We start from the raw sequence: 18,900 nt of genomic DNA, 5'->3' as shown, positions 1-18,900 counted from the left end.
TGTGCCACAAGAGCCCCCCATACACTATACAATTTCTCCAGCCTCATGGATCATCTTTCTGAGGGATGTTATATCTGGCAGTGCACAAAGGTCACTCCTGGAAGTACTAGGCGGACATATGCTGGGGATGGAACCGGGGTCAGCCAAGTGCAAGGCAAGTACCTTAATCCCTGAACTATCTCTGGTCCATAAGAATCAATCTGTGTGTGTGTGGAGCCCCACCCACCACATGCCCGAGTCACTTCCTATCCACCCATTCCCCGCTAACCTGGTGCTCAGTTTGAAGTCTAGTACTCCGAGTTTGTTATTGGTAGATGTTGTCTATAACCTCACTTTGTTTCACTGAACACCCCGGGCGCATCAGATCACTCAGTGTTTGTTCTGAACCCCTGGTTTATTTCACTCCGCAGGAAACCCTCCGATTCAATCATCAAAATTGCAGTAAACTGTATTTCATTTTTTCTTGTGGCTGCACAGTATTTCATTGTTCATCTATATCACAACTTTGCAACCATTTGATTTTGGCTTTTTTTTTCTTTTTTTTGTTTTTGGGTCACACCTGGCAATGCTCAGGGGTTACTCCTGGCTCTGCACTCAGGAATTACTCCTGGCGGTGCTCAGGGGACCATATGGGATGCTGGGATCCGAACCCGGGTCGGCCGCGTGCAAGGCAAACGCCCTACCCGCTATGCTATCACTCCAGACCCAGATGATTTTGGCTTTTTTTGCCCACATCCATCAGTGTTTCAATGACCATATATGATGCCGGGATGGAACTGGGTGGCTGCGTGCTGGGAAGCGCCTTGAACCCTGAACTCTGAGCCACCACCACGTCTTTATTCGTCTGTTGTTGGATATTTCGCTTGTTTTCAGCCTAGACCTCTACTTTCCTGGTCCATTTAACATATTGTGTGTGAAAGGAGGTATTTATTCACCTACAATGTCGTTATTTCTTTATCCTGTGACATTTACTAATGGGGTATTTCTTTTTTTTTTTTTGCTTTTTGGGTCACACCCAGCGATGCTCAGGGGTTACTCCTGGCTTTGCACTCAGGAATTACTCCTGGCGGTGCTTGGGGGACCATATGGGATGCTGGGGATTGAACCCGGGTCGGCCGCGTGCAAGGCGAATGCCCTACCCGCTGTGCTATCGCTCCGGCCCCCGAATGGGGTATTTCTTTAAAAACACAGGAACAACTGAGCTTTCTTACTGACGATAATTTCTGTACCTCCTTAATTTCCCCAGAACACTTCTGGGACAATCTATTTTTAAAGTTTCAAATTCTGACTGTCAAGACTTCTGATGCTAATGGCGCTAGTGGGTAATTTCTATTCCCAGGTGCAGCGCACTAGTCACTGTTCCTCTGGGCTCTGACTGGTACAACGGTCTCTGATGCTTACATGCCGAAACCTCAGTCCTGAAAGGCAGAATGACCTCTTCACGGCCACACAATCACCCGGATATAATGGAAAACCATGGCAATCTCTCAAAAGGAGGGAGGGAGCGAGGAGGAGGAGGAAGAGGAGGAGAGAGAGAGAGAGGAAAAGAGGGAGGGAAGAAGAGAGAAAGGGGAGGGAGGGAGAGAGGGAGGAAGGGATGGGGAGAGAGAGCAAGAGAGGGACAGAGTGAGAGAGACAGTGAGAGCGAGTGTGGAGCGAGTGCACGCTTACCTAAAATCAGAAGCAGCTCCTGAGCCCTTCCAAGGGCGAAGACAGGAATGAGCCCTCTGCCTCCCCGGTTTACAATATCATGGACCGTGTTACAGAATCTCGCTTCTCTCTCTTCACGCTTCTCGTGGATATGGGTCCCGTAAGTGGATTCCTAAGAAGCACATTTGAAGTGGGAGAGGAAGATTGGTGATTCCCAAAGAAAAGCACCATGAACTGCAGAGGCGCTGTGATGCATCTCACGGTGAACACAACGCTGGCTTGAACCCATAGAGTGTCACATGGACGCATTACAATTTGGATTTGGTTAAGTAGTTAGAATGTTTTAGAAAGTGAATATTAGAAAATAACCCCCAAAAATGTATCATCTGGGAGGCCAGGGGGATACAGCGGGTTGGGCTGCATGCAGCTGACCCAGGGCCTATCTCCAGCATCTTGTCCCCTGAGTCTTCCAGGAGTAAGCCCTGAGCACAGCTGGGAGTGGTCCCCAAACCAAAAGCAAAACCAAACCCAAGCAAAAATCTCTAAGTTAATTTTGCTTTTTGTTTTGTTTTTTGCTTTTTGGGTCACATCCAGCGATGCACAGAGGTTACTCCTGGCTCATGCACTCAGGAATTACTCCTGCCAGTGCTCGGGGGGACCATGTGGGATGCTGGGCATCAAACCCGGGTCAGCTGTGTGCAAAGCAAACGCCCTACCCGCTGTGCTACTTCTCCAGCCCCTGCTTTGTCTTTTAAAAACAAACAAACAAACAAACAAACAAACAAACAAAAAACCACAAAAAGTTTGCTAGGCTGGAGAAATAGCTCCATGCTTTGCATGCAGGAGGGCCTGGTTTCATACTCCTGCACCACATATGGTCCCCTGAATACCACCAGGAGGGACCCCTGAGCACTGAATCAAGAGTAAAGCACTGCCAAGTATGGCCCCCAAACCAAAACACAAAACCAGAAACAAAATATCAAGCCCAACCCTCCGAAAAACATTTTACTTTCTAGAAATTGAAAAAATATTTCTCCCTCCTCTAATAATAAGTCAAAGCATATTAATTCACAGATAGATATTTCTATATTTACTTACTCTTATTTATGTTTAATTATCATTTGAGGAGAGGTTGTGGCCATATTCGATGGTGTTCAGGGGCTTTTCCTGAATTCTGTGCTCGGCAGAGACCCACGGTGCTTGGGGGATGGAGCGGGCGGCTACGTGGCTAGGCAAGCGTCTTAACCCCTTTGCCATCTTTCCAGCCCACTAAATTCTGCTTCTGACAGTTCAGTTTAAGAAGATCCCATGCATGCTCTGATGGCCAGTGGCACCGTCACTCACAGGAGCTCATGAGAAGAGCCAAAGCTCACTCAGGCTCCCTGAACCACAGAATCAGAAACTGTATTTTTTTTAAATGTCACTAGATGTTTCATAAGCAAAGTCAAGTTCTGAAGTACTGGAGAGAGGAGAGAGGAGAGAGGAGAGAGGAGAGAGGAGAGAGGAGAGAGGAGAGAGGAGAGAGGAGAGAGAGAGGAGAGAGGAGAGAGGAGAGAGGAGAGAGGAAAGAGAGAGGAGAGAGAGAGAAGAGAGGAGAGAGAGAGAGAGGAGAGAGAGAGAAGAGAGGAGAGAGAGAGAGAGGAGAGAGAGAGAGAGAAAGAGAGAGAGACCTTCCTCGTTTGCAGATCACGCAACAGGAATAGTTAAGGTATGTGCCTGCCTAGCACGCTGCCTACCCAAGTTTGATTTCTCAGCACCGCAAATGGTTCCCTGCCAGGATTGGTTGATCTCTGAGCACAAAGTTAGGAGTAAGCCCTCAGCACAGCCAGGTGTGGCCCCCAAACAAAAAGCAGCAGCAGCAGCAACTTCAATGAGCGCACATGTTGTGTGCCTACGAACAAAATGGGCAAGTTCAGTCCCCGTATTGGAACAGTTGAGCCAGTTAAAAAGAAATTCTTTTTTTTTTCTTTTTTTCTTTTTGGGTCACACCTGGCCATGCTCAGGGGTCACTCCTGGCTCTGCACTCAGGAATTACTCCTGGTGGTGCTCAGGGGACCATATGGGATGCTGGGAATCGAACTTGGTCGGCCGCGTGCAAGGCAAACGCCCTACCCACTGTGCTGTCGCTCCAGCCCCAAGAAGTTCTTTATAGAATTCTTTTCTAGCCAAAAGCACTTGATATTCCGACGTACACCACAGGCTCCAAAGTTCTCAGTCCTCAGAGCTCACCGTCACCAAAACACACTTAGAATTTGCTCCTCACCAAGTCCCCCACCCCAAAACTACTTTGTACTTACTGACTCTGTATTTTCAAGACTTAAACTCATAGGCAGACTTGAAATACATATAAAATTAGGAGGTGCCATCAGTCAAGACAGTCAAGAGAGCCAAGGCTGTGGGGCCACAAAGTTTCTATACAACCCAGAAAGTATATGAATCTGGGCAGTTTAACCTCAACACAAATCTGACACTGGAGAGAGTTAATACAGAATAACTGGCGGAGTACTATACAGAGAAGCCCAAAGATGAAAATATCTGATAACATGTATGGCTATGAGATGGCATTCCTTCTCGGTAGGAAAACAATTTACGCTTCCATTACACTTTAGCACAGTATAGTAGTACTCACGATAATAAGAATATCAGGCTTAATATTGGGAATTTCAGCTGCCATTAAGTGTCTATCTTCTTGTCTTGAGAAATCACCTGTATATAAAAGCTGTGAAAAAGATAAAAGCGGAAAGTTAGGCTTCATTCTACTAGTAAATAAATGTAACACACAAAATCTTATATGAAACTCAACAGAAAAAGGAGTCTGCACACCAATGACATTTAGATGCAACCCTGGGTCTGATTCAAAGTTGCAATTTAGTCTAGTGATAATACATTCAGTTTAAATTATTTAACTAATGGGAATAACAAACTCCCAGAAAACTCCCACAAAAATGACGTGTCAATTAATAAACTTGAGAGATACCCTAGGCACCTCCGAAAGAAAGGGTATGACAGGAAAGAGACCTAGGGAGATCTCCGAGACAATGATCCAGTTATACAGATAAACTCATAGGAAGGAGACTGGGGAGATAGTTCAGTGGGCGAAGCTCTGAGTTCAATTCCTGGCACTGCCGGAGTCCCCAAAGCACCTCGGAAGCACACACTAGAAAATGGCCCCGAGAACCTCCCAAACACATAGTGGGGGATGGGGGATGGTTGCATAGAATTTCAAGTGGGAATTTTAATTTGCAATTGTGCACTTTCCTGCTTATTTCTGGGTCTTTGAGCAAATAAAAAAGAAAAGTATAACTCAACAGATTAATGTTATCAAATATATGTGTAGCTGCCAAAATTTAGAGTGTTGTTATCCTGGTTAATAGAATCTTTTATCATTAGAATCACCTTAAAAAAAAAAAAAGATGTCACCCCCTCACTCAGTTTTTGATTCAGTGAGCACTTTTTGGGTCTTTTTTGGAAAAAAAGAAAAAAGTTGCTTTTTTGTTTTTTGGGCCACACCTTGCATTGCTCAGGGTTTATTCCTAGTTCTGCTCAGAGATTACTCCAGGCGAGACTCAGAGCAATATACGGGGTCCTGGGGACCAAATCTAGGTCAGCCGAGTGTAAGCCCTACCCGCTGTACTATCCTTCCAGCCCCTACATTTTTCTTTATTATTATTGCTGTTGTTTTGTGACTTTCTTTAATGAGTATTTTTAAAAAAGCTTTGCAATGATTCTAATGTGCTGCCAGAGGAAGAATGGCTTAGAACCTATTAGTCTTAAAATCTATTTGCCCACCTACATTTTCACAAGTTTTCCACTGGTCTTTTTTTTTAAAAATCAAGAATGACTGGAAAGATAATCTCTGATTAACCACCTCTATTCATGCAGTTTTATTTTTTAATGAGAACTAGATGTAGTCATAACTCTTCCTCTTTCCCTTCCCTCCCTCTCTCCTTTCCGTCCTGCTTTTCCTCCCCCCCTCCTTTCCTTCTTGTTTTCCCTCCCTCCCTCCCTCCCTCCTTTCTCTCTGACTTTGGGGTACATCTTGCCGTACTCTGGGCTTTTCCTGGTACTGCTCAGGGTACTAAGGCTTGGGCAAGTGCTACCTCTCCAGCCCCGCTTTTCCTTTCTAAAGAACAGTGAAAAAGAATTAATTTTATGATGCTATGAAGGAAATTTACATTTTTGAGATGCTTATTTTGCTTTTCTCAAACTTGATTAAGAAGAACTGCACACTGAAGTATGAACTATAATATTTAAGTGAAGAAAAAAAAGTCAACTGGATTCTGCCCTGTTCAGAGTTTTGACAGAAGCGTGAAGGACTCTCTAGTCCTCCTGGGTAGCAGAAGCTCTACGGTGGATTCCGGTGGACAGAAACTGACAGAGCCCAAGTACCTTCACGCCCGCGATCTCGATCATGAACATGGCAGCGCCGAGAACGTGCCCCGCGTGGTAACACCAAAACTTGATTCCTGCGACTTCCTTAACTTCATGAAAGTTGATAGTTTCAATTTTGTCCATGCTCTCCTCCAAATCTGTCTCTGTATACAGCATGTCATCTGCTGATATGTTACTACATTTTCAAAGAGATCAACAAAAAGAATTATGGGTAGGACATTTTTAAAAGCCTCTGAACTAAAAGAAATGATCTATAGGGGCCAGAGTGATACTATAGTGGACTCTTGCCTCGCACATGGCTGTCCTGAGTTCAATCCCTGGCAACCCATATGGTCCCCTGAGACCCATCAGAAGTGATCCTTGAGCGCAGAGACAGGAATAAACCTGAACACCACTGGGTGAGGGCCAAAAACAAAAAGGAAAAAAACATCTGTGATAGTATAATCATGAAGCTGTCACTGTCACTGTCATCCCGTTGCTCATCGATTTGCTCGAGCGGGCACCAGTAACGTCTCCATTATTGTTGGGGACTGCTCAGGACCCTGAACGAAAGAGGACCCCGAAACCTTTACCCTGGACAAACCGGAAAATTCCATTACCAGCTTTGCTTGACCTGAGGCACAGGTGCCCTTGTGACAAAGGAAATAGCCAAACTCAAGAGGTAAAAGTAGCCCAGGGCAGTTAACTAAGAGACGCCATTAAGCCCCTAAGTAGAATACCTTCCTCTACCTTGTGCCTTCCTCCTGCCAGATGCTCCTGCCAGATAAACCCTTGCCTTCCTCTCCCCACTATTTCTCAATCTACTCTTGAAGAATGTTGTAAGCCCACCTAATACACCCCGAACCTTTCCTTATTTGGTCTGAGAAGACACTTCCCTGATGATTGACAACTTATGTACCAACCCCCTGCTAAGAAAAGTATAAAACCAGCGTGGCAGTTAATAAAGTTGCCCTTGATCGGCATGTGTCGTCTTGGGCCCCCTATTTATTATCCTCACTAGTTTTATTTCAGGTCGGAACCGCTCACAGAACCCACCCAATTAGGAGCACTTTCCACTGCTGTCTCTCCGCGGGCCGGAGAGATCTCCAGGGGAAAGCGCACATTATGAGTCTGGTTGTTACTGTTTTTGGCATATCAAATACACCACAGGTAGCTTGCCAGGCTCTACCGTGCAGGCGAGATACTCTTGGAAGCTTGCCGGGCTCTCTGAGAGGGGTGGAGGAACCGAACCCAGGTCGGCTGCATGCAGGGCAAACGCCTTATCTGCTGTGATATTGCTCCAGCCCCATCATGAAGCTATATATTAAAAAATTATATTGTATATATTATGCTATTTAAAATATCTTGGAAAATTTATGTATGTACCCCCTTTTGGTATTATAATTAGAATGTTCAGTGTGTGCAGCTACAAAGCTTGATGCTGCTCAGCAAAGCACATGATATATTAAGGCAAAATGCTCTTTGGGACATTATTTCTCAACCTTTGTTTTCCATCTCAACACTTCTGAGAAACTCACAAATGTACTGTTCCATAGACGATACCATTCTCACAATACAATAAAAAAAACTTTTTTTGGGGGGGGAGTCTAGCATAAATGTTTTCCTGAAAATAAAGCTAATATACTTTTTAAAAAGTGGGGGCAGGAAAGACAGTGATTAAGAATATAAGCTCTGGAGTCGGACTCCTGGGGGCTCCATCCGAGCTTGGTCTCTCTGAGCCATCCAAGTAGGCAAATCATCTAACCTCTCTGTGCCTGGTTTCACCACCCATAATAAATGAGACTCTCAGTACATGAAGGTGATATGAAGATTAATCAGGTTAATATGAAGAGTTGAGGACATGGTGTTATTTATGTTTTTGTTTGGTTTTGGGCCAGAGCTGGCAATGCTTAGGGGTTACTCTTACCACAGCACTCAGGAATCATTCCTGGCAGTGCTCAGGGGACCACATAGGGGGCCAGGGATAAAACCAGGATCAGCCACACACTAGACAAGTGCCTTACCCATGGCAGTATCACTCCACCCTCAAACATGGTGTTATGGAAGGATGAATACCATAATTATTAATAAGGAAATTCCCATTCTTTGCTAGAATATACATGTTGAAGAAGAAACTTTTGAAGAGTAATACTTTATGCTGTAGGAATCATAAAAATATCTTAAAACTTTCAAGCAAAGAAATGGATTTTCCTCCTGCAAGTGAACTTTAATAAAATTCTGAAATTCTATATTCAGAATATTGTTATCGTAACTTACAGCTCACTTAAGTCACCATGATTCCTTTTTTTTTTTTTGCTTTTTGGGTCACACCCGGCGATGCACAGGGGTTACTCCTGGCTTTGCACTCAGAAATTACTCCTGGCGGTGCTCAGGGGACCATATGGGATGCTGGATTTGAACCCAGGTTGGCCGAGTGCAAGGCAAACACCCTACCTGCTATGCTATCACTCCAGCCCCGTGATTTAATTTTTTAATTTTTAATTTTTTTTTTTTTTGCTTTTGGGTCATACACGGTGATGCTCAGGGGTTCCTCCTGGCTCTGCACTCAGGAATCACTCCTGGAGGTGCTCAGGGGACCATATAGGACGCTGGGAATTGAACCCAGGTTGGCTGTGTGCAAGGCAAATGCCCTACCCACTGTGCTATCGCTCCAGCCCCAAGTCACCATGATTTTAAAGAATGTGAAAACTACATGAATGTTTCAAGGTCAGGGCTCAGGGATGGGAGTGCTCAGAGGCCTTCGTGTCTCCTGGCAAGTGGCTTCAGTTCCTGATGCTGGCCATGACCTCGGTGCCTCTGCTGTCCCCTCCCAGAGCCACAAGCAACTTCCAGTCATGGCATAGCCAGGCATGTGTGAGCACCGTGACGGCAAAAGGCGCGTGAACTCTGGTGAGCATCCCCACTACAGTGTGTGAGCGCAGTCAGGCGCGTGTATGATCCCTAGTCACTGCAACAGCAACAACAAAGGATAAGAAAGATAAAGGCCGGGTACATGATGGTATGCCAGGAACTGCGATGAGATGACCTCATTGTGACAGCTGTCAGTGAAAGCAGAGCCTCATTTCAAAACACAAAAGGTACCTCTCTTGCACATATGAATTATGGATAATTAATTTAAAAAATGTTAAAACAGAATAAAGTATCTTACCTAACTTTGACATAATCTGAAAGAAGCCATCTATAAATGGCTTTTGTGGCATGAGTCATAAATGTTCTTCCTTTGAAACTTGTCTTCTGTAGAAACCAGGGCAGAGCTCCGCAGTGATCCAAATGGAAACTTAGAAATAAAAAGAGCCCATCAGTTCTGCAAATTATTGTCCATCATATTCTTTATGCAATGAAACGATTAATCAGTGTAGAGAGACATCATGGCATGCCAGCCATTTCAATACCACGGGTAGTTACGGGCAGGGGGAAGGAATAATGCATCCAGGGCTGGTAAAAATACTAATTAGAGAGTGAAGAACATATCCAAACCCACTCTTGGCAACCGGAATTACAGCAAGCACTTTAGTGACTGAAAGCAGAATATGTCACTGTTTAGAAATCAAGTTCCTCAAAAAAACACACAAAAAAACAAAACAAAACAAAAAAGGGGCTGGAGCAATAGCGTTTGCCTTGCACGCGGCCGACCCGGGTTCGAATCCCAGCATCCCATATGGTCCCCCGAGCACCACCAGGAGTAATTCCTGAGTGCATGAGCCAGGAGTAACCCTTGTGCATTGCCGGGTGTGACCCAAAAAACAAAACAAAACAACAACAAAAAAGAAATCAAGTTCCTATAAAAGAATGTGGCAAATTAGTGACCCCAAGGTGATACTGTGGGAAGAATAGATTCTTAGTATACAGTTTTATAACTATCCAAGTTTCACACTATCGTTTTCCAATCTATGCTTCACAGTAAATCTTTACACTAGCCATAATCCAAGTTTTACAATATCTAAGTATTACACTATCCTATCTCCTCCTTATTCTACAGGTCACTGTCACTATCACTGTCATCCCGTTTACTCATCGGTTTGCTCGAGTGGGTACCAGTAACGTCTCCATTTTAGAGATTTGTTACTGTTTTTGGCATACTGAATACGCCAGGGTAGCTTGCCAGGCTCTGCCGTTCGGGCGAGATACTCTCAGTAGCTTGCCAAGCTCTCCAAGAGGGACAGAGGAATCGAACCCAAGTCGTCCATGTGCAAGGCAAATGCCCTACCACTATGCTATTGCTCCAGCCCATTCTACAGGTAGGGAAGGAAATTTCTCTAACCTGGGATAACACAGAGTATGGTCTTAGATGTTTGAAATATAAGGGACCACTATGACAAAGATAGCGGGAAGTGATCACTCTGGATGAGAACTGGTGCTGAGAGGAGGTGAAATGATATGCACGATACCCTTTCAGTAACGGAATTGTAAACCCCCGTGCCTAAAAGGGAAAAAGGAAAAAGAATCTGCCAGTGAGGCAGACGAGGGGGTGGGACGGAACCCGGGAAACTAAGAGGTTACTGGACACTGGTGAAGGGATGGGTGCTCTAGCACTGTATGTTTGAAACTCATCCACGAGCAACTTTGTACCTCACAGTAACAATTATTAAAAAAAATAATAATAAATCAAAAAACAAAACCAAAACAAATCCCGAAAGGATGCTTGAAATATGCTTCCTAGTAGAAATTATTTATTTTCTACTAGGAAAAAAGTGAAAAACAGTGTGTTAATAAAGACAAAACAAACAAACCAACCCCAAACTTACTGACTAATGAGTAGAAGATCAATTTCGGCTGGATCAATCAAATCGATGTAAGGAAGAGCGTCCATTCCTTCCAGGCCAGGGTGAATCCCACAGTCCAGCTGCAAGACGGGAAGATCAGACCGCAATCTCACACACTGTTTACTAAACCTCATGCGACAGGGCTGGAGCAGGAGGGTCGCGGACAGGGCATTTGCCATGCACATGGCTAGTATGGGTGCCATCCCCGGAACCCCCACTGGGTCCCCCGAGCCAGGAATAAGCACTGAGCACCACTGGGTGTGGCCCAAAACAAATCCATTCAACAAATTAGAAATACCTGTAACTGAGATGTCTGAAATAGACCCATGAACACCTAATCAAAGTTAGCTAGAATTTAGAATGGACTTAAAATGTATTTTTTCTCAATCCTTATTTTTCAGCTTTTAGGCCATACTTGATGGTACTCAGGGCTTACTTTTGGCTGTGCTCATGGATCACTCCTGGTGGTGCTCCGGGGACTGAACTGGGGTAAGTTATACGCAAGGCATACACCTAACCCTGTACTGTCTCTTTGCTGCCCACCTTTTTTTCAAGTTTTGGAGACACATCTGACAGTGCTCACGGGCTACTCCTGGCCCTGTACTTGGGGTCGGCTCCAGGAAATGCTTAGGGTCCATGCAATGCTGGGATTGCTGTCTCCATCATGCAAAACTTGCATTCCATGGGTGGGGCTGAGCAACAGTACAGTGGGTTCTGCGCTTGCCTTGCCCAGATTTGACCCCTGGTTCCCTCTGTGGTTCCTAGAGCCCTATTAAGAGTGATCCCTGAGGCTGGAGTGACAGCACAGCAGGTTGGTCCCCTGAGCACTGACAGGAGTGATTCCTGAGTGCAGAGCCAGGAGTGGCCCCTGTGCATCACTGGATGTGACCCAAAAAGCAAAAAAACAAAAAACAAAAACAGTGATCCCTGAGACCTGCCAGACGGGGACCCTCGTTTTGAAAAAAAAAAAAAAAATTAAAAAATTAAAACTTGCAATCAAGGGACTGGAGTGATAGCACAGCAGGTAGGGCGTTTGCTTTGCATGCAACCTGATCATTGCTGGGTGTGAGCCAAAAAGAAACAAAAACCAAAAACAAAAAAACAAAACCCAAAACTTGTAATCAAGCCATCTCTGGGCCTGGAATACAATTTTTATTATGACCAGTATGTCATTAACAATTCTAACTTCCTGAAGAACAATTAAAATGGACAGAAGAGCTAGAACAAAATAGTACAGTGGGTAGGTCGTTTGCCTTGCATGCAAGTAACCAGGGCTTGGTCCCCCGCATCCCATATGGTCCCCTGAGTATCGCCAGGAGTAATTCCTGTGTGCAGAGCCAGGAGTAAGCCCTGAACATTGTTGGGTGTGACCCAAAACGCAAAACAAAAAACAAAAACAAAAACAAAAACAAAAACAAAAACATAAAATATTCAACAAGTTTGCTTTTTTTTTTTTTTTTGGTCACACCTGGTGATGCACAGGGGTTACTCCTGGCTCATGCACTCAGGAATTACTCCCAGCGGTGCTCAGGGGACCATATGGGATGCTGGGAATCGAACCCGGGCTGGCTGCGTGCAAGGCAAACGCCCTACCTGCTGTGCTATCTCTCCAGCCCCAATATTCAACAAGTTTGACCTGGTTGTATCAACATGGTTGAAATCTAGGGTTCAGGAAAATATATTGCACCATTCTCTTTACTCTTGCATATGTTTGAAATATTTTCATATTAAAACATTAAAAATTCTAGAGGACCAATGAGATAGTACAGCAGGTAGGGCACTTACCTTACATGCAGCTGACCTGGGTTCAATCTCCAGCACCCCATACGGTCCCCCAAACTCTCCAGTAATAATTCCTGATTACACCCTCAGAAATTACCTGTGGGCATCACTGGGTGTGGCCACAAAACCCAAATAAATATGTTCGATTTGTTCGAGCGGGCACCAGTAATGACTCTCATTGAGAGACTTATTGTTACTGTTTTTGGCATATCTAATACACACGGGTAGCTTGCCAGGCTCTGCCGCACAGGCTCGATACTCTCGGTAGCTTGCCGGGCTCTCCGAGAGGGGCGGAAGAATCAAACTCGGGTCGACTGCGTAAAAGGTGAACGCCCAACTGCTGTGCTATCGCTCCAGCCCAAATAAATATGTAAATAAAAAAAAAAATTGAAAATTGGGGGTGGGGTGGGCGGAGTGATAATACAGTGGGTTAGGCATTTGCCTTGCACATGGCTGATCTGGGTTCAATCCCCAGCACCCCCAGAGCACCGTCAGGAGTAATTCCTGGGCACAGAGCCAGGAGTAACCCCTGAGCATTGATGGGTGCGATTCCTCCCACCAAAACAAAGCAAACAAAAATTCTGAGAGAGAATACAGAACTCTAAAACCAAAATAAAATATACGGTTAGGGAACACATTTTTAAGAGTCATTCAAAAATGTTTCATACTCTTTTTTTTTTTTCACATTACAATCAAATAATACCCCCAAAATGTCTACAAAGGCAACATGTCTGGAGTCAGAGCGACAGTACAGCAGGCAGGGTGCTTGCCTTGCATGAGGCCGACCCAGGTTTGATTCCCAGCACCTGATATGGTCCCGAACCCTGCCAGGAGTGATCCCTGAGCACAGGGTCAGGAGAAAGCCCTAAGCATTGCCAGTGTGGTCCTCCCCCACCAAAAAAAAACCCACAAAAAACAAAAACCTAAATAATTCCAGGATAGAGACACACAAGGAACTAAAGGAAGGATGAGCCACTGAACTGCACAGGGAAGGCTAGAAAACGCACCTAGGAAGCTCGTGTTAACTTAGCGCTTAGGTGGCCAGACCAGGGCTCTAGCACCACCGGCTCCTTCTGCTGTGGGCGGGATGGTAGGCTGGCCAGACTCTCGGGAGTGAAAAGCGCGTGTGAGGAAGCAATCATTTAGGGGAGCTAATTGTTAACTTCACAATCCTGGAACACTGCTTCCTAGTTTATTCAATGTTTTGGCATTTTACTGAGAAGTATGTCTCCACTGAATTGTTTTGGTGGTGGGCACACCCAGCTATGTGCAAAGGTTACTCCAGGTGGGGCTTGGAGGACCACTGGAGAACCGAACCAGGGCCAGCTCCGTGCAAGGCAAGTGGGCTACCTGCTGTACTACGACTCCAGTCCATCTTTACTTTTTTATACTAATATTTGAGAATAATAATAAGAATAATAATAAAAGAGGGGCCAGGGGGAGATAATGTCAAAGGGCTAGTGTGCATCCTTTATTCAATCCCTGTCACCACATGGCCCTCTATTATGCATGGAATAGCCCCTGAGCATGGACGGTTGTAGCCCCCAACCCAAAACAATCAACAGAAAAACAGGCAAAAATTAAAACAAGAAAGCAAGGAAATACTGATAGCAGAGACTATATTTACCAACTATAAACTTTTTTCTGGGAGCTAAATAGATACCAGGAAAAACCTAACTACTAAAGATCCAAACTGTTAATTTGACTACAAAGTGATAATTACCATTATTTTTCTTCCCTTGAACTCCAGGATAATACATGATCTTCCTACTTCTTGTCCAGCTCCACTGTAAACATTCAAGGGAAGAAATAAAAAAATGATTCAAAAACAATCCAAGTTAAATCCAATGAATTCAAATTTTTCGCAACTGTCAATGATACCAGCACTCATTTGACAGAGGAGGGTCTCACAAAGTTACCAAGACTGAGAAGAATGTGTCCTTGAGTTAAAAGATGAAAAGTGACTATTTGGGATTTCAGGGGTGGGGATTTAATAGAATTGCAGAGAAGATGGTAAGATTTGAAGAGCTCAAAGATCAACTTTCTGTTTTGGTTAAATTATAATGTACTTAAAACATAAACCATCGGTTACACGGATTGTTTAATAATACATTGAGCATCAGCATTTAATTTTGCCGTAAATTTATACTCTTGTAAAATTCTTTCCTTTTCAAGCCAGAGATGGGTTAAGTCAGGCACTTCTTGCCCAGGTTCTATCTCTGGCATGGCATATGGTCTCTGAACACTTCCAGGAGTGATTCTTGAACACAGTGAAAGTAACCCCTGAGCATTGCTGGCTGTGGCACAAATCCCTAGTTCCCCTGGGAGTGGGGACCCCCAAGAATAAAAAGTCCTTTATTTTTTTTAGATCATGACACACATTTGCCAAGTGATTAATTTTAAATACTTAACCCTGCAAATCTCAGTTCCTTTAACTTCTATTATTCCACCATATGACGAAACAGTGTTATTTCTAATAACTATACAATGTACTCTAAATTAAATCTCCTAATTTTCAATTCCCTTCCCTTCTGACAGCTCCTTCCAACCATTCTAGGTCATGATTCATTTGTTCAGCTTTCAGCTCCTTTTATCCACCGAGCCCTACGCAAAGCACCCAGCACCCAAGGATTCTGACTGTAAGGCGCTCAGAGCCCACTTATCAGGAGACAGACACAAGTGGGCCATATCCCTATACTGAGACCGTACCTCAGACGAGGATAAAGAAAGCCCCACCACTAAGAGGCTGCAGGAGACCCTGGCGTTCCACCTAAACACTCCCCTGCCCCGCCCCCGTGCAGCTGCGTTTTCTAGTTCCCACGGCAACCATTCCCAACCTGGGCACCTTTGCTAACCATCTCCTTCACGTAAGGCACTGGCCTCCATGTGCACCTGCCACTTTTCCTCAAGGCCACTTACCTTCCCACTCATGTCTTGGTCTCTTCCCTTCTCTCCGATGACTACAGACCCTCTGGGCATCTAGCTCACTTTCTCCCCAGTTCTCAGTTTTCCAGTACTTCCTCCGAACACTGTGGCATCAGCTCCTGAGCTTCCTGCACCATCAGAACTGAAATGTGCTACAGCCCTTCTCCCCCTAAATCAAATGTCTGAACCCTAATTTCCAGTCTTCTACAGCCACACACGCACTCTGCCTCCGCCTGTCCTCCTGGCAGTGCTCTCTGCCCTCTTGGGACCCTTCTCTCTCACCTTCTGACTTCAGGCTCTCGCCCTGTTTCCTCCACGGCACTGCCTCTGCTCACCCTTTACACACCGATGCTCCAAGGCATCTTTCCTCGAGCCTCCTCTCAGCTTTGCGACCGTTTCTCATGCTTTCAACTTGCCGAAGACTTCCTAGATTGTACTTGCAGCCCAGAGAGTTCGGGCCTCTCACATGCACCTGCCATAGTGATGGACCATCTGGCACATCTCACAGGTCGCCTGGGTTCAAATATGCGGGGCTGCAGATAGGACATCAAAGAGGACAGGCACTTGCCTCGCACCTGGCCAACTCGGGTTTGATTCCCCAGCACCACATATGGTTCCCAACCCACCAGGAGTGATTCCTGAGTGCAGAGCCACGAGTAAGCCCTGAGCACAGCCAAGTGACTCCAAACCTCCACGCACCCCCCAACCCCTAAAAAAAAAGTCAAATACGCTAAACTCATTTCTCACTCGGATCCTTTGTAGAACTTTCTCTCTGGAACATGCTGCCCTCAGATTCTCACAAGACGGACTCTGAATCATCTTGGAAAAGACACCACCTTCTCAGAGGCCTCCCTTATATGCCATCCAGAATGTTCTAACATAAGACTTTTTACTGCATGAAATCATTAACTACCTCATTTATGGCTGGCCTCTCACTATTATAATGAAAATTCTCTAAGGGCAGAACAAAAAATATTTGTTCATTGCTGTGTAGCCAAATACGTATCACTGTATCACTGTCATCCCGTTGCTCATCGATTTGCTCCAGCGGGCACCAGTAATGTTTCCATTGTGAGATTTATTACTGTTTTTGGCATATCGAATACGCCATGGGTAGCTTGCTGGGCTCTCTGAGAGGGACGGAGGAATCGAACCCAGGTCGGCCACATGCAAAGCAAACGCCCTACTCGCTGTGCTATCCCTCCAGTCCTAGCTAAATACGTAGCACTGTAGCACTGTCTTCCTGTTGTTCAACGATTTGCTCGAGTGCACCAGTAACGTCTCCACTGTGAGACTTGTAACTGTTTGCACCAGTAACGTCTCCATTGTGAGACTTGTAACTGTTTTTGGCGTATCGAATATGCACGGGTAGCTTGCCAGGCTCTGCCTAGCTAACTACGTACTGAGTCAAAACTCCAAATTATGAATGAGTCTTAGATAAGACTTGCTAAGTGGAAGAAGTCAGTCACAAAAGGTTTCATATTGTATGATCCTTCATATAAGCGTCCAGAGGTGGGAGAGGGGTTAAGACACATGCCTTGCCTGTGGCTGACCCCAGTTTGATTCCTGGCACCACGCATCTCAGGGAGCAGCCCTGGGAATCCCAACACCACTGGATGGGCCTGGACGGTCCTCAGCACTGCCTAGCAACACTGCATCCTTGGCCCTTGCACTGAACGGCACACTAGATTAGTCAAAAATCACACGGAGGGTCCTGACTTCAAACAGTCCAGAACAGAGGCTGGAGCGATAGCATACCAGGGAGAGCATCTGCCTTGCACACAGCCCGTCCGGGTTTGGTCCCCGGCATCCTATAGCACCGCCTGAGCACCACCAGGAGTAACCCCTGAGCATCACTGGGTGTGATCCCTCCCCACCAATTCTCTTTAAAAATGTCCTGGATAGGTTAATCTGCATGATGGAAAACGGATGAACAGTTTTCTATGGCTGGAAATTTGGGGCAAAGGAAAGTATAGCCGCTAATGGGTACAGGCTTCTTTTCTGGAAGGATAATAAAACTGGATTTAGTGGCCTGGTTTACCACTCTGTACTAAGGGACATAATTCAAAGGACCAGAGTGCGTCTTTGCATGCCAGAGCTGAGTCTGCTCCCAGGGACTGCAGAGTCACTGAGCCCTGGCAGGATTGGCCCCAAAACTAAAACCCAGGGGGCCAGAATGGCGGTACAGCCGTTAGGGCATTTGCTTTGCATGCAGTCGACCCCGGGTTCAATTCCCAGCACCCCATATGTCACTTGAACACTGCCAGGAGTGATCCCTGAGCACAGAGCCAGGAGTAAGCAAACCAAAGCAAAATAATTGGCCTCCCTACAAAATATGCAAAATCCTATCACTTTAAGTGAATTGTATCTGAATTATATCACAACAAGGCTGTTTTATAAGACAGTTAAACTCCCAAATTAACTCCAGACCTGCCCTGTCTCCTATAGTTCTCTCAAAAATGACCCAAACAAAGAATCGGAGTTACTGAAATTAAACTCCTTTCTCCAATTTAACACTTTGTCCCTTCATACAAATCTAATGAGTTACAAATTTCTAAATAGTTCTTTTTCTGGGGCAAAGAGATAGTACAGAGATTAAGGCACCTGTCTTGCACGTGACCAACTCTGGTTCGATTCCCTGCATTGCAGATGGACCCCCACACCACTAGGTATGGCCCCCCAAATTAAAAAAAAAATCACTTCTTTCTCAAATCCATTTCTTATCAGCCTGTTACTGCCAATTTCACTCATTCCAATTACCTTCTACCTGCCACCCTCCATTTAATCTGCCCTTCTACTCACCCATGATACTTTTGCTAGGAAAGATCTTTGACGCTCCTAAAAGATCTGAGAGAAAATCTCCACCACATCCCATCTCATTCAAAACTGCTGGCTTCCGATAACTGGTAGGCGAAAGACACAAACTCCGGAGTCCCTTCAAGGAGTGAACCCCTAAAGCTCTCTCGGTCCTATTTAGTCACAGGCACGAAGAGACTGGCCGCACAGTGCTCCCACTCTCGTTTTCATAAGCACCTCCTCTGACTGGAGCATCCTTGACCTGACTTTCATTCCTATTGGTTCTCAGGACTTGGCTCACACCCTGTACTTTCCCAGTGTAGGAGAGCGCAAGCTCTTCTCCATCTGCAAGTCTCCCTTTACCCTGCGTGTATGCACACTGTGCATTGCCTCTCCATACTTTAAATACGGGCCATCTACTGAATACTTGTGGCCTCAAAACTGAAGCCACATACACCATCTTCATGTGAGGAAACAGGCTCAGTGAGACCACTGTGCAGTGAGGGACAGAGTAGGATTTTAGGGCTGAATTCATGATGTCCCTGTAGTCCAAACTCTCCCCAAGTGACTTTTCACTGTGCCCTGCCACTCC

General features: G+C 45.3%; 1 protein-coding gene across 2 annotated transcripts in view; it reads right to left on the bottom strand.

The window, feature by feature from the left end:
* CPSF3 (cleavage and polyadenylation specific factor 3) overlaps window positions 1–18,900 on the bottom strand; it is a 38,908-nt gene that overhangs the window by 18,896 nt on the left and 1,112 nt on the right. The window contains exons 1-7 of one of the 2 annotated variants that reach the window (XM_055119823.1): window positions 18,315–18,408; window positions 14,311–14,374; window positions 10,788–10,885; window positions 9,191–9,319; window positions 6,040–6,217; window positions 4,280–4,369; window positions 1,672–1,822 (exon numbers count right to left, since the gene is read on the bottom strand). In XM_055119823.1, coding sequence (XP_054975798.1) covers window positions 1,672–1,822; window positions 4,280–4,369; window positions 6,040–6,217; window positions 9,191–9,319; window positions 10,788–10,885; window positions 14,311–14,313 — 649 coding nt within the window. In that variant the 5' untranslated portion in view covers window positions 14,314–14,374; window positions 18,315–18,408. Of the gene's footprint in view, window positions 1–1,671; window positions 1,823–4,279; window positions 4,370–6,039; window positions 6,218–9,190; window positions 9,320–10,787; window positions 10,886–14,310; window positions 14,375–18,314; window positions 18,409–18,900 lie in introns of those variants that run through there. The other variant, XM_012932937.2, reaches the window with a different exon arrangement.

The sequence above is a fragment of the Sorex araneus genome, chromosome X, assembly GCF_027595985.1.
Source record: "Sorex araneus isolate mSorAra2 chromosome X, mSorAra2.pri, whole genome shotgun sequence".
In the NCBI taxonomy this organism is placed as follows: Eukaryota; Metazoa; Chordata; class Mammalia; order Eulipotyphla; family Soricidae; genus Sorex; species Sorex araneus.
This window is presented reverse-complemented; position numbering and strand designations above follow the sequence as displayed.